This window comes from Microcaecilia unicolor, chromosome 4, assembly GCF_901765095.1.
Source record: "Microcaecilia unicolor chromosome 4, aMicUni1.1, whole genome shotgun sequence".
Classification (NCBI taxonomy): Eukaryota; Metazoa; Chordata; class Amphibia; order Gymnophiona; family Siphonopidae; genus Microcaecilia; species Microcaecilia unicolor.
In genome coordinates, this window is record NC_044034.1 from 169,445,856 (window position 1) to 169,461,485 (window position 15,630).

General features: G+C 46.2%; 1 protein-coding gene across 1 annotated transcript in view; it reads right to left on the reverse strand.

Moving 5' to 3' along the window:
- Positions 1–13,376: 13,376 nt before the first annotated feature.
- The window catches only part of MTCH2 (mitochondrial carrier 2), a 107,424-nt gene continuing 105,170 nt past the window's right edge, over positions 13,377–15,630 (reverse strand). Inside the window, exon 13 of the mRNA XM_030200943.1 lies at positions 13,377–15,624. Coding sequence (XP_030056803.1) covers positions 15,538–15,624 — 87 coding nt within the window. The 3' untranslated portion in view covers positions 13,377–15,537. The remainder of the gene's footprint in view (positions 15,625–15,630) is intronic.

Consider the following 15,630-nt stretch of genomic DNA (forward strand, 5'->3'; position numbering starts at 1 on the left):
TAAAATAAAACAGAGAAAAGAAAATAAGATGATACCTTTTTTATTGAACTAAATACATTTTTTGATTAGCATTTGAAGGTAGCCCTTCTTCGTCAGATCAGAAATAAGCAAATGTTGATAAGTAACAATATATATAAGTGAAACATCAAAGTATTTCAGTGATGGTCTGAAAGGATGAGGGAGGGGTGGGCTAGTTGAGAAACAGAGAAGGCTGAGAGGATGGGGGACAGGGAGATATGCATGGTGATCAGAGGGTGACAAAGCAGTGAATTTCATGGTTTATAATGGACTAGAAAATCCAGATATTTGTTAAGTCCTGTCTGGTGGGTGTCAACATATTTAATAATTTTGGCTTCAAAGGTCTTGCATTACTGTATTGTTTTAAAGTTTCCCTTAAGTATTCTCACATAAAATCATTAGTACAGTGTTCTGGTTTTGTGAAGTGCTGTCCCACAGAGGTAACATCCTGGTTGGCACTGGCAGTTTTCATATGATGTCTATGTAAATTAAATCTCTTCTTCACCATCTGGTTTGTTTCTCCAATATAGCATCCTTCATCACATTTTTTGCACTGGGTGACATATACTACATTGGAAGATGAGCATGTGAAAGATTCCTTTATGTTGAATATTTTTCCTTTATGAATGACTGTGGGGTCTTGTGAAATGTTTTGGCATAGTTTGCAGCTGGATAGATTGCAAGGATGTGTGCTATTCTCTTCTTTATGGGTCTCTGTTGAGAGCTTGCTTCTCACTAGCTTGTATTTTAAATTGGGTGGCTGTCAGAAGGCCAGCACTGGTGAGGATGGGAATAGCTCTCTCAGTAATTCATCCTCCTGGAGTAGTGGCTGCAGATCTCTTATGATTTTCCTCAGTTTTTCCAGCTCTGGGTTGTATGTCACTATAAGGGGGGTTCTGTCTGTGGCTTTCTTTTCTTTGCATTGTAGCAGATTTCCCCTGGGTATTTTGAGGGAGGAGGCAATATTCTTGGAGATTATTTTGGGGTTGTAGCATTTCTGATTGAAGGATGCAGTCAGGATTTTGAGGTGCCTATCTCTGTCCCCTGGGTCAGATCTTGTGGCTTGGCTATGAATAATGGATTTTTTTTTAATGTGAAGGGTGGAAGCTGGAGTTGTGGAGGTAGCTGCATTTGTCTATGGATTTCCTATATATATGGATGCTTGTATGTAGCCATTGCTGATTAAAACTGTGGTATCAAAAAAATTGACTTTTTCTGGGGAGTAGTCAATTTTGAATCTGATTGTATGTATTGAAAGAACTGTAAAATTGTTTTAGAGTTTCTTCCCCCTCAGTCCAAATAGTTAAGCTGTGGAACTGTTTGCCAGAGGATGTAGTAATATTGGTTAGCACATCTGGATTTAAAAAAGGTTTGGACAAATTCCTGGAGGAAAAGTCCATCGTCTATTATTGAGATAGACATGGGGAAGCAACTGCTTGCCCAGAGATTGGTAGCATGGAATGTTGCTGTTAATTGGGTTTCTGCCAGGTACTTGTGACCTGGCTTGGCCACTGTTTGGAAAACAAGATACTGGGCTAGATGGACCATTGGTCTGACCCAGTATGGCTACTCTTAAGGTCTTATGACTGTTGCTTAAAAGCAGTATATCAAGTCTTAATAAACTTGAAAGTAGAACAGAGGAGTAGCCTAGTGGTTACAGCACTGGTGTGAGAACCAGGGACACAGGTTCAGATCTCACTCTTATGGAGTGGAGGCATCTGCTAGTTGTTAAAATGGGCCTGTTCTGATGCTCCTTTTGACCTTAGGCAAGTCACTTAACCCTCCATTGCCACAGGTTAAAACTTAGGGGTTCTTTTAGTCAAGCTTAGCATGTGCTAAAAAAACATTAGTACATGCTAAATGCATGTCCTATTTTATACATATGGGCCATGTGACAGCACACACTAATAACTGTTAGCACACTCTAAGCTTTACTGAAAGGGTCCTTTAGATTGTAAGCCCCTCAGGGCCAGGGAATTACTCAGTGTACCTGAATGTGGCTCGGCTTGAGCTGCACCTGAAAAAGGTGTGAACTAAATCCAAAACAACACACAAAATATTTTCCTTTCTGTATAAGCAACAGCTGCAATTTTATTTTCAAGGACTTTAGGAGGTCTCAGGCTGGGAATATGTGTCTCACCATCACAAAATTAATGGGACATCTCTTGGCACCTGTTGATTTCAATTAAATATATCCATTACTTATTCCAGGGCACTCTGCCATTTGAACTCCAGAGACCTGCTTCCTAGATTGAAGGTATTCCTGCTCTACAGAGAGAGCTCATGAAGCTAGTGGGGGATGAAACCCTGCAACCCCTATTTTTAGCTCTGATATTTGTGTATCACATGCAGTTTTTTTTTTTATTGTAACATTTTGAAACTGCAAAGGTTTTATGAATTATTCACAGCTTCATTAGGCACTGCTATTACACACCCACTGCAATCTGCCAGCTGATTGCCAGATTATAAATATTCCTGTTATTTTTGAGCTTCTCCTAGACAGAATGGAAAGAAGAGGCGCAAAGAAACCGTAGTTTAGTGTGGGGTACTTTCCTTCTCTCTTTGAGGATAATTATTATTACAGTACCAGTTACAGGCACCCTCATACCTCTGGGAAAAGCAACTAGGAGAAAAGGACAAGAAATCCTAAGTATTTCTAAAGTACCAGCTTCAGCAACTGGAAAAGAAATGGAAGGATGTAAACAAGGTAGAGGAAACAGGTAGTGAGGAGAGAAAAATTGTGAGAAGCTAGAATAATTTTCTCTAGCATCCAAAGAAGCGACTTATGTGGTATCCCGAAGTCAGACATTGATGCAATCAGGTAAAGAGTAAATTCTTTCCTACTTATTGCCTCAGACTTCTAAGGAGGATTGGAGTAACCTGCATGGAGCTGGAGTTAGGACTCCAAGAGCCCTGGGTAAGCTGCATTCTGCTCCCAAACACAAATTGGGGTAACCTGCGCAGAGTGCCAATTATGACTTAACATCAGTAGTATGGCTGCACCAGGCATCTAAGTTCACTGGGGTAACCTATCTGAAGTAACCATGGGTAATACCTATACTTAGATGAGTATGGGGGAAGCTGGGGGGTTTGGACCTTAGTCTTGCTGGTTTTGGTGCCAACATACAGATGTGGCAATGACATGTTGGATGAAGTGTTCTTGCTATTGACTTCTCTTTATATTACAATTTTATTTTACTGTTATTAGTATTTTGTAAACTCTCTTTTTCTGTCTTTTCTCATTTTAACTTAATCCGTAAATGTATTACTTTGGCCACATAATGTTATCTGAATCTGTTGGGCTTCTAAGAACCAACGAAGAAAATAAAAAGGCCTGAGAATGCGTACCATTGAAGGAGGTAGTGAACACTACATTAAAATATTCTAGAGACTGATATAGAGGGCAATGATAGGAAAAGGGTTGAAGGATCACATAAAAAGATGTGGAGAGTTTGGGTGGGAAGAAGACTAGTTTGATTTAAATATCCCACTCTATATCCACAAAAGAGAACTAGGCGGGTCATAATTTAAAGCAAAATTTAAAAACATAAAAAAACATAGAAAAAGAAACATCCACAAATCACCTTCCCATATCAAAGCCACCTATAAATCTCATATGGCCTTCCATATGTAAGTTATTTATTGATGTTTTTTATGCATAGCAAACTGGAAGAATCTTAGCTGGGCAGACTGGGGCCAATTCAGCCTTTTTCTGCTGTGATTTACTATGTTTACTGAGGTAAAATTATGTATCATACCTGATAATTTTCTTTCCATTAATCATAGCAGATCAATCCATAGACTGGTGGGTTGTGTCCATCTACCAGCAGGTGGAGATAGAGAGCAATCTTTTGCCTCTCTATATGTGGTCATGTGCTACCAGGAAATCCTCAGAATAGTCGATATCAAAGCTCCATCTGCAGGAATCACCAAACATAGAGAATTACACCCACAAAGGGACACTCCGCCACCCAACCTCCGCCGAAGCGGGGGGGGGGGGGGGACACCCACACCCGCCAACACAGGGGGAACTGGCATGTCCTGCTACCACAACCGCGGGAGGAGCTGGCTTAACCCATCACCGCCAAAGCGAGAGGGAAACAAAGCTACCCTACTACCGCACGAAGCGGTAGGGAGCACTAGCATAATTTAGTTATGAATCCAACCACCATCGAAACGGGGGGAAAGAAGCAGCAGCTCACTGTAACACAAAGTCGTCCCAACTCCAGGGAAATCCAAGTGGAAGAACTTGAAGTCCTCCTGAACAGGAACTGAAGTCTAAACTTGAACCTGAAATATAACTGAACTAGAACAAACAGTACAGATATCTGTGAGGGACTATGGATTGATCTGCTATGATTAATGGAAAGAAAATTATCAGGTATGATACATAATTTTACCTTCCATATCATCAAGCAGATCAGTCCATAGACTGGTGGGATGTACCCAAGCAGTACTCACCCAGGGCGGGACATGGAAATCCCAGAACGCAACACTGAAGCTCCAAACTGGGCCTCGGCCTGTGCTGCCACGTCCAAGCGATAATGCCGTGAGAAGGTATGAGCCGACGCCCAAGTCGCCGATCTGCAAATCTCCTCCAAGGAAATGGACCAGGACTCTGCCACCGAAGCCGCCTGTGCTCTAGTAGAATGAGCCTTCAGCTGGATAGGCGGCACCTTCCCTGCAGTCACATAAGCCGCCGCAATCGTTTCCTTGACCCAACGTGCCACGGTAGGTTTAGATGCCTGCAGACCCCTACGGGGGCCCGCGAACAGCACGAACAGGTGGTCACTTCCAAGTATCTGATGATAACTCGTCTAACATCCAGGCATCTGAGAGCACGATACTCCTCTGGATAATGCTCCCTACGGAAGGAGGGTAGACAAAGCTGCTGATTCACATGGAAGCAAGAAACAATCTTGGGCAGGAAGGAAGGCACTGGGCGAATAGACACTCCTGCCTCCGTGAACCGCAGGAATGGCTCTCTATACGAGAGCGCCTGGAGCTCGGAAACCCTCCTGGCTGAAGCGATTGTCACCAAAAAGACCGCTTTCAACGCGATAATGGCTCAAAGGGTGGATTCTGCAAGGCCCGCAGCACCAGATTGAGATTCCACGTAGGCACTATCGAGTGCAGAGGGCGTAGGTGATTAACCCCTCTGAGAAAACGCATCACATCTGGCTGAGAAGCCAGGGAAGCACACTTCAGGCATCTCCTGAAGCAAGCTATAGCCGTTACCTGGACCTTAAGAGAGCTGAGCGACAGGCCTTTCTCCAGACCTTCTTGCAGGAACGCCAACACTGAAGCAATTGGCGCCATGAAGGGTGACAGGGATCCCGCCTCGCACCATGATACAAAGGTACGCCATACCCTGGCTTACATAGAAGTAGAGCGCTTCCGTGCTCTCAGCATAGTGGCGATGACCTTGTCCGAGAAGCCCTTCTTCTTCAGCCGCTTCCGCTCAAGAGCCAGGCCATAAGACCAAAGGGGGAGGGATCCTCCATCACCACAGGACCCTGATGTAAGAGGCCCCGCTCCGCTGGAAGCCGCAGAGGACTGTCTACGGAAAGCCGGATCAGGTCCGCATACCAAGGGCATCTGGGCCAGTCTGGACCCACCAGGACCACCCGGCCGAGAATTCTGCCCAGCATAGGCCAAGGCGGGAACACGTAGAGAAGCTCTTGTACCAGCCACTGCTGGAGAAGAGCATTGACCCCCAGAGATCGAGGGTCCCGTCCTCTGCTGAAGAACCGCGGCACTTGGCCGAGGTCGCCATCAGATCCAAGGTCGGCATGCCCCAGCACTTCGTGATCTCCAAGAACACACGAGCAGACAGTTGCCACTCTCCGGGATCCAAAGTATGGCGACTGAGAAAGTCCGCCTCGACATTCAGGACTCCCACAATGTGAGCCGCCAAAAGCTGGTCCAGATTTGCCTCTGCCCACTGGCATAACTTCATGACCTCCCTGGCTAGGGGGGCACTCCAGGTACCTCCCTGGCGATTGACATAGGCCACGGCTATGGCATTGTCTGACAGGATTCGAACTGGCCTCAGTATCAGTACCTGAAAAAACACTTGAAGCGCCAACCGAATGTCCCTAAGTTCCAAGAGGTTGATGGAACCACTTCGCCTCCGCCGGCGACCATATCCCCTGCGCTGTCCTTCCCAGGCAGTGGGCTCCCCAGGCCGTCAAGCAGGCGTCCGTCATAATGACAATCCACTCCGGGGACGTGAGAGGCATACCGGCTGACAACTTGTCTGACATCAGCCACCAACTTAGCGCCCTTCTCACCGCCGGGTCCAGGGGAAGGCGAACTGCGTAATCCTCCAAAACCGGAGTCCAGCACCGAAGAAGAGAGTGCTATAGTGGCCTCATATAGGCCCTGGCCCAGGGCACTACCTCCATCGTGGCCGTCATGGAGCCCAACAGTTGCACATAATCCCAAGCCCGAGGAGCTGAGGAGGCTAGGAACCGGCCCACCTGGGCTTGAAGGTTGCAGCTCCGGTTGTCCGGCAGGAACACTCTGCACACTTGGGTGTCGAACCGAACACCCAGATACTCCAGGGACTGAGTCGGGCGCAGCTGACTTTTCTCCCGGTTGATGATCCATACCAGGGAGCTCAGAAGAGCAATGACCCTGTCAGTCGCTCTCCCACACTCCGCAAAGGAGGGAGCTTGAATCAGCCAGTCGTCCAGGTAGGGATGGACTTGCACTCCTTCCTTGCGGAGATAAGCCGCAATGACCACCATCACTTTGGAGAAGGTCCGCGGAGCCGTAGCCAACCCGAACGGGAGGGCTCTGAACTGGAAGTGCCGGCCCAGCATTGCAAAGCGCAGGAAGCGCTGATGAGGCGGCCAGATGGGAATGTGCAGATAAGCTTCCTTGATGTCCAAGGATGCCAGGAATTCTCCTTCTTGTACCGTAGCAATTATGGAGCGGAGAGTCTCCATACGGAAATGCCGTATTCGCAAGGCCCGATTGACTCCCTTGAGGTTGAGAATAGGCCGAGAAGAGCCTCCTTTCTTTGGCACCACAAAGTAAATGGAGTAATGTCCTGTGCCATGCTGCTCTACGGGCATTGGGACCACCGCCCCAAGGCAGAGCAAGTTATCCTGAGTCTGCTGAACTGCTGCCACTTTGAGGGGAGACTTGACGAACCCGTCTCTTAGGGGCCGGCAGAACTCCAACTTGTAGCCATCTCTGATGACTTCTAGAACCCAAGCGTCTGAAGTTACCCTGGTCCACTCGCCCAGAAAAGAGGACAGCCTTCCTCCTATCTGCTCTGGGCCATGGACCATGGCCCCGCCATTGGGTATGAGACCCTGGGGGAGGACCGGAGGAAGAATCTCCTGAGCGGTGGTCTCTGCGAAAGGAATGCTGCTTTGGGGAGAACCTCTGCTTGGAGGAGGAGGAGCCTGACTTGCCCGGGTGATACTGACGGGCTTCTTGAAAACGACCCTTAGAGAAACCAGGGTGAGCACTGCTGGCCCTTGCCTTGACCTCCGGCAACCTCTTACCTTTAGAGCTGCCGAGATCTGTCACGATCTTGTCCAGCTCATCCCCAAAGAGCAGCTTGCCCTTAAAAGGCAACTTGGCTAAGCAGGATTTGGAGGCATGGTCAGCTGACCAATGCTTAAGCCATAGCCATCGACGGGCAGAGACTGTCTGAGACATACCTTTTGCCGAGGCTCTCAAAACATCATACAGCAAGTCTGCCAAGTAAGCCAAGCCCGACTCCAGGACCGGCCAATCTGCCCTCAAGGAAGGATCCGAGAGGGAGGCCCGCTGCACCACCATCAGGCATGCCCTGGCCACATAGGAGCCGCAAACCGAGGCCTGCAAACTCAAGGCGGCCGCTTCAAAGGCTAACTTTAAGGCCGCTTCCAATTTCCTGTCCTGTGAATCCTTAAGGGAAGAGCCACCTTCCACCGGCAAAGTCATCTTTTTTGTCACAGCAGTGATTAGAGAGTCCACTGCCGGCCAGCGCAAGGCCTCCTGTTCACCCTTCTGGCAGAGGGTACAGATGAGTCATGGCCCTGGCTACCTTGAGGCTCGCCTCAGGAGAATCCCATTGAGCCGAAATTAGAGTTTTCATGGCATTCATGGATGTGGAAGATCCTGGAAGGGCGCTTGGTTCCTAACATAATAGCAGAACCCGCCGAGGCTGAAGGAGGGCCTTCCTCCGGAGAGGAAATACTCAAGATGCTCATAGCCTGAACTAACAGGTTAGGCAATTCTTCTGAGCGAAAAAGCCGCACTGCAGAGGGGTCATCTCCCCCATCAGGGCAAGGATCAGCCTCCGCCAAAGAATCCCCAAGGGACTTTTGGGAGAACTCAGAAACGCTGCCCTCATCTACATCAGAGGAGACAGAGTCCCCCAAGACCTGAAGGTCCACCCGAGGGCGCTTGATTAGGGAAGCCTCTTCTCCCGTATCTGACAGGGGTGCAGGAGCAGCGTTTTGCAGTTGAAAGGCCTGATGCAGCAACAAAATAAACTCGGGAGAGAAACCCCGTTTGTGCACCTCTGCAACCTAGGCCACAGCCCTAGAGGAACTCTCAACCTTCACTCCATAGAGTGGGAGAGAGGCGCGCTGTGCATCCAAAATGGCGTCCGGCGCGTCACTCCGCGAAGGAGCCGCGCGGGAAGCATGGCGCTTAAACTTCGCCATCTTCTTACCGCTGCTCAACTGAAAGGCAGCCATACCAGAGGCCGTCCGAGCTGCATGGGTGACCGATGTCGGAAGGGCAGATATTGGGGGATGGGCGCCTAAGGCGGGAAAGGCCGCCTACGCTCCAGCAGAGGAAAACCCGGCTAAATCAGCAAAGTCCAGAAGGGCGCCCAAAAAGGGCTTCTCTGCCTCCAATCCCCGCGCCTCCCCACTAGCCGCGCAATTGCGGTCCGGGGAGCGTTTTCATGTCCTTACCATCCGACGCCATGATCCATGAGGGAAACGTTCGGGGAACCCCCTGCCTTCTAGAAAAAGGTAAAATTACCTGCTTCTTGCTCTGAGCTGCAACGAATTGTGTCCCAGTGAACAGATGCAGTAAAATCTTTTCTGCTTCAAGATTGTTATGTTTTGGGTTTTTTTTTAACAGAGCCAGCGGGAGGGGGGAGAAAAGGAGGGACCTGGCACCACCAGGTTTGCACTTGCTCACAAAGAGCCCTCAACCCCAGGTACTCAACAAAGCCTAAGTAAATAGGCGTGGAGACCAAGCCAGAGCTGCTGCGTGTGACCACACACCTGCTAGATAGAAAGAATACAGAGGATTTCCTGGTATCACATGACCACATATAGAGAGGCAAAAGATTGCTCTCTATCTCCACCTGCTGGTAGATGGACACAACCCACCAGTCTATGGATTGATCTGCTTGATGATATGGAATAGGTGTTAGGCATATGTTAATCTTTCATCACACCCCTGTATTTCATCATGTAACAAGATTCTGTACACTTTCATAATTACATAAAAATTAAAACTTTCATCTAAAAACAAGCAACAAACAAGAAAAACAGCAACAGTATTTCCAAATCATGTCTACTGCACCAGGGGCCTCTTTTATCACACTGCGCTAGTGGCTCCCAGTGTGGTAATGCTGACAAAGCCCATTCATTTTGAATGGGCTCTGTCAGCATTGACGCACAGGAACCACTAGCACGGTTTGATAAAAGAGGCCTCAAATTAGCTACCTGATATTTGTGGTGTTAACCTCTAAGCAATTGTTTCAAACCTCTAGAAGCAACCTGGGCAAATGGAGAATGGAAGTGGGAACCCTAATGGCTCTCACCTCCAAGCCCAATTAAACCCAGTTACCACACAGGAATTTCACAAGGTACATGGACAACAAATGGGATGTTCTTTCATTACATACATATAAATGTATTTTATAGCATAGGTTTATTTTATACAGGTGCTTCTTGCAGGGGCGTAGCCAGACCTCACTGTGGGAGGGGGCCAGAGCCCGAGTTGGGGGGCACATTTTAGTCTGCTGCCCCAGCACCTCACCCCCCGCCACCCCCTCACCTCCCCCGAAAAAGCAAATACCTTTGCTGGTGGGGGTTCCCAACCCCCACCAGCCGAAGCCTTCTTCAGCGCCGGTCTCCGGCACAGCCGCAATCGCTGCCCTGCTCTTTCTTCTTGCTGACGTCCTGTGCATGCTCCTTTAGGTGAAACTGAACATGCTCAGTTTCACTTAAAGGAATGTGCAGGACGTCAGGAGGAAGAGCGAGCACAGGGCAGGGAATGCGGCGCACTGGTGAAGAAGGCTTTGGCAGGTGAGGGTTGGGAACTCCCACATATGTCTGAAACCACCTCAGAATATTAAAAAAAAAGTTATATCCCTTCAATTGTTAAATGGCTCTCCTGGACATTACACAACAGCATAATGGAGATAGCAAACACAGAATGTGCTTGGTGCCAAAATGTCTTAACTTCCAGAGACAACACTGCAGCTTTGCGCTAGTGGTGGAGCTTTTGTTCTTCTGTGTTTTGTTCTGGACATTATGCATGTAAGTACTGGCATTTTACACACATAAGTTGCAAAATTGATATTGGCACGAGCATATATTTATGTTTATTTCGTGCTTAATACGACTAATGACATAGTAACATAGTAGATGATGGCAGAAAAAGACCTGCACGGTCCATCCAGTCTGCCCAACAAAATAAACTCATATGTGCTACTTATTGTGTATACCTTACCTTGATTTGTACCTGTCCTTTTCAGGGCACAGACCGTATAAGTCTGCCCAGCACCATCCCCACCTCCCAACCACCAGTCCCGCCTCCCACCACCAGCTCTGGCACAGACCATATAAGTCTGCCCAGCACCATCCCTACCTCCCGCCACTGGCTCTGCCACCCAATCTCGGTGGTTTACAGACTAAATCTGAGAAAAACAAGAAATCCATAAATTGATAGATCAGGGGAGAGAGCAAGAGAACCCAGTATGTACACACACAAATGAGCAGACCCAGGTCCCACTAATAAGCAGTTGATCCTGTAAAGGCCCGTCAAAAGCCTTTTGAAAGAGATTTGTTTTTAAACCAGATCTAAATTTCAAGTAGGAAGATTCTGAACGAAGAGTTAAAAGTAAAGGTCCATATTCAACAGAGACTTTTGTAAAATAAATGGGAACGTGTGAACACCCCAACTGGGGCATTCCATTTCCCACCTAGACACCCTATGCAAAAACAGGCTTCATATGCACTTAGACTATAAATTCTTTGGGGTAGGAACACGTACATAAATGTAGTTTGTTATAAAGTAGCAAATCCACGACCATTCCAGTAACCACACCTTACATCTGCTATGAACATGCAATCACCATCATGCTGGAGAGAGGAACAAAATATGTGATCCACGTCCACAACAAGGGTTGCAAGTATTTATTGACTTTTTTTTAATGACAAGCTTAAAATGAAAACTTTTGCCTAAACCTTTGTGCATAATTTCAACAAATGCATTTGAGACCTTATAAACTGTACTCTCGTTTGCTGAAGGATCAGGGGTCTTTGATTCTGCACCAACACTCTGCCTCCTGTAACTTACCATGGCAAGAGAGCACCAGGAAACACTGCAGTAATGTTCTATGTATAGATGTCCCCTTTATGGCTACAAGTCCATATGTACTACCGGATCAGACTATGAAAACAGAACCTGGATTATGCTCCCCTATTTAATCCTTTCCAGTACATCCCTCTTCCTACCCCTCCCTACACAATCTAATACATCCCTCTTCCTACCCCTCCCTTGCATTTTCCCCATACTAAATCTACACGTTAATCCCAATACACACACCCTCCTCCCATTCCCCTATTTCTTCCATCCTCCTTCCTTGCCCATCTTACCTATCCACACATAAACGACCACCTCTTTACTTACTATATTACAACTGCACCCATTCTATATCACTTTGTTAACCTGATTTACTATGTAAGCCGCATTGAACCTGCTAATGAGTGGGAAAGTGCGGGGTATAAATGTTACAAACAAACAAACAAATAAATAAATAAATAAGATCACAAGTCATGATCTGAAGACAGGTCCTTCTGGATGACATTGAGACCACATAGTAAACATGTTGGAGGTCTTGCCATCTGACTCCACTGGGAAGTCTAGATTCTGACCAGATGTGGAACATTAATCTGACCATTAAAAAAAAACCCCAAAACAAAACAATGTGCAGAATGACACCAGGCTGGGCAGTAATGTAAATGTATCTTATAATGGCACTGCACAGTACAGAGCTGAGCCCCATAGACAGTCTTGCTAATTCCGTATTACAGTGGTTTAAATTATTTTAGCAGTAGTTGAAAATTTATCAATGGACCTTTTCAGCACACTTATCTCTACAGATTTCTCTGGTTCTCTCACTATTGCTACAGATAGCGCCAGGAATGATTTTTTTTTTTTGGTGGGGGGGGGGGGGGGGGCCTCCATACAACTAAAGAAGATACAGGCTGACGATGGACTTTAGGGTCACCTTTCCAAATTTCTGCCATGGGCTCCAGAATGTTTAATAGTGGTTCTCAATTTTTCTCACTATTTTAAGAGGAACCACATCAGTGCTAAATTGGCATCAGGCTGTACACACAGCCTGCCCTGTGGGAACAGTGTGTTTCCTTTTCCATTTGTGCACATTTGATTCCTAACAAACACCTTCCAGATCACAGATGTTAGTGAAGTGGGAAAGTAGTACAATATTCTGCACCAGTCATTTTTCTGGGAGAAGTCAGTCACAACCACATGTGCAAGATAGTTTACCCCATGTATCCCTCCTCTGGGGCTGTCTGTGCAAGCTGCCTATAAGCTCTTTTTGGCATGTCAGACAGCTAACAGAAACCAACTCAAAGGTCTGAATGTAGTCCCAAGCATGATTTATGTACTTTGGAAAAACATGGAAAAGCATGTAGGGCTGGCCCAGTGGAAGGTACTACACATTACCATGTAGAAGGTCTCTGGTTTGATTCCCGAGTCAGAACTTCCGCTTTCCAGGTTGGCCAAGATTGGCAATGCTGTGAAGGCCATTCATCCTCCCTGTCCAGTAGGGGGTGATGGTCACTATGTGGGAGTGATGCCAAAAAGAGAGTGAGGCCACAAAGCCCCCAGCACACAATGATCACTGTAATGTCCCAAGTTATGTTTGGTGGTGGGAATCCCCAGATAATGTACGTGAAGGCCAATGACCCAAAATCCCCAGCCTGGTTCAAAATTAAGTGGACAGAAAAAAAACAGCAGGAAAGAACTGCCAGGTCAAATAAACAAACCAAAAGGTCATGTGTAGCACATCATTAAACCACAAACTGGGGATCAGAGTCAGGACAAGACGCCAGAGAAAAGAGACCTAATAAAGACAGGATTCATACAGTTTGCTTTTTATTTCATCATAAAAGAATTTGGATTCTCAGAAAATTTGTTGGTAGGTGTACAGAGGTGGAAAGATCAATCTGAGGACAAGCAATCATGAGGAAAGAAAATTGACTCCAACATCTCCCCTGGCTAGTTGCTGATGGAAGTCCCAGGAAAGACCAGTTCCAATTGAACTGGAAGCCCAACAGAACAGGAGGAAAGAACCAGACCAAAACAAAACAAAGAATCCATGAAACCTCCCCCTTTATTGTGAAATTACTGGAGACGAACAATCCAGAAAGAATCAGACAGCTGTGACAGCTTAATCTTTAGAAAAACAGCAATACCGTCTCCATGGCAACTGAATACCTATAGTGTTTTAGCAAAGGAAGGACATAGGCAGACAGAAGTAGCATTATGTAAACAAGTCACATCTTCCCTAAGAGGGCAGAAACCCAATGCTTCATTTGAACCAAAACAAAGCAGAGCAGTGCAGTGCTACACCCAATCCAGATGATCAAATATTGAATGTCTTAGTAAATATGGGCCTAAAGGTTAGCAGGTGGTAATTCCTGTGCTAACAACCCAACACAAAAGGGGTGTGTGAAATGGGCAAGGAGTGTGCCTCACAGTTAATGCATTGTAACTGTATCTTATTATCTGCCATTCAGTTAATACAAAGTAAAGACATTCTTCTGTGTTAACTGAGTGGCAAGCTACAAGGAACACCTCCATCAGGAAGCTTTACAGTTACTGTGCATTAATTTTGGCAATTACATGTAACAATGGTGAAACCTTAAACAGGGGCCATAGTGCTGGGCTTTCACAAGTAGCAGTGACAAAGCACCAAACTGCACTGGAATGTCTTGTTTATCTGTTTCCTGAGCCTGGATGTCCACCACCACCTGCCTAGCAGATAAGGACTGGCACCAACATGGGCCTCATCACATATAGTGCACTCATTGCTCAATTCTTTTCTTATTGGAAGGATTATAGAGTCCCCCCTCTCCTTTCCTGTTCTGGCTGTCATAAAAGGATCAAGGCACAATTATCTTTGCTTGACACTAAGCACCAAGAAATGACCCCAAGGGTAAACTAAGAGGTAGGAGAACAGGGAGATAAAAAAATAAAACCGATCTTGTAGGAGGGGGTCAGTGGATATAGCCATTCAGAAAGAAAACAAGCAAGAGAAAATAAAGGGGACAGGGAAAAGAAACAAGAGAAGAGAGGAAGCATTAAGGTACTGGGAAGACAAATGAAAAGACTAGAAAAGTGGCAAAGGAAGAGAGAAACAGAAAGAAAAAAAATAAAAGGAAGTGAGAAAAAGGGCAAGAAAGAGAAGGAGGCAGACAGACAGGGAGCTGGACCTAAAAGAAACCAACTTTGAAAGCCTCAGGTATGGAGGATAGCTCCTCATTCCTCCCCTCACCACAGATACACAGAAAACTCCTTGGCCCTCCCTTCACCTATAGACACAGCAAATGCTCCTTGTCCCTATCACATCAACTCTTACCATACACAAAGAGAGCTCATACATTGTGCCAAAGAGACCCAAGATATGACTTATAAATGTTATGCATATTATGGATTATGGAGGAAGAACCTTTCTGGTTTTCTGATATATTATTACAGCTACAGGAATCACTTGCCCAATCCTGCTGCATCACAGGGGCAATACCTTCTCCCAACAGTGCCAGGGGTCACTGGCACAGTTCATTCACCATTATCTACTGTTATGTAGGGTGGGAGCTTGCTAGACAGCTGATGTGACAATTAAAGAGATAAACTTGCTCGCCTAATAAAACCACACGAGAGGTGGGCAGGTAATTTAGACAATGAAAACAAACTCCATATTTTGATTTCTATGGAAGGCTTTTACTCCACTTCTTTAGCTGAAAACATGGGCAAACCTTGTTGGTGCACTTTAAACTGGGGGAGCTAGAACAGGATTCTTCACTAGAAATATGAAGACAAGCACCCGTTATATTCTGTGTTGCTTTGAATTCCAACAAATCACAGATGTTTCAATCTTGGGGAAAAGAGAAAGTATTAAAAACATACATTATCATAAATAGTATGTATACAAATCAACATCTTTTCCCATAATTCTGTTCAGTCAGGGGCTCCTGGCACAAGTAAACAGGAGTGGTGGTGTAGTGATCTCAACTAAGTAAATCGCTTCTCGTCCCACACATAGGTCTTTCCTGTGGGTGCTTTTCGGAAGAACAGGCTATTCCCTCGGCTCATGTTTCCCTGCAG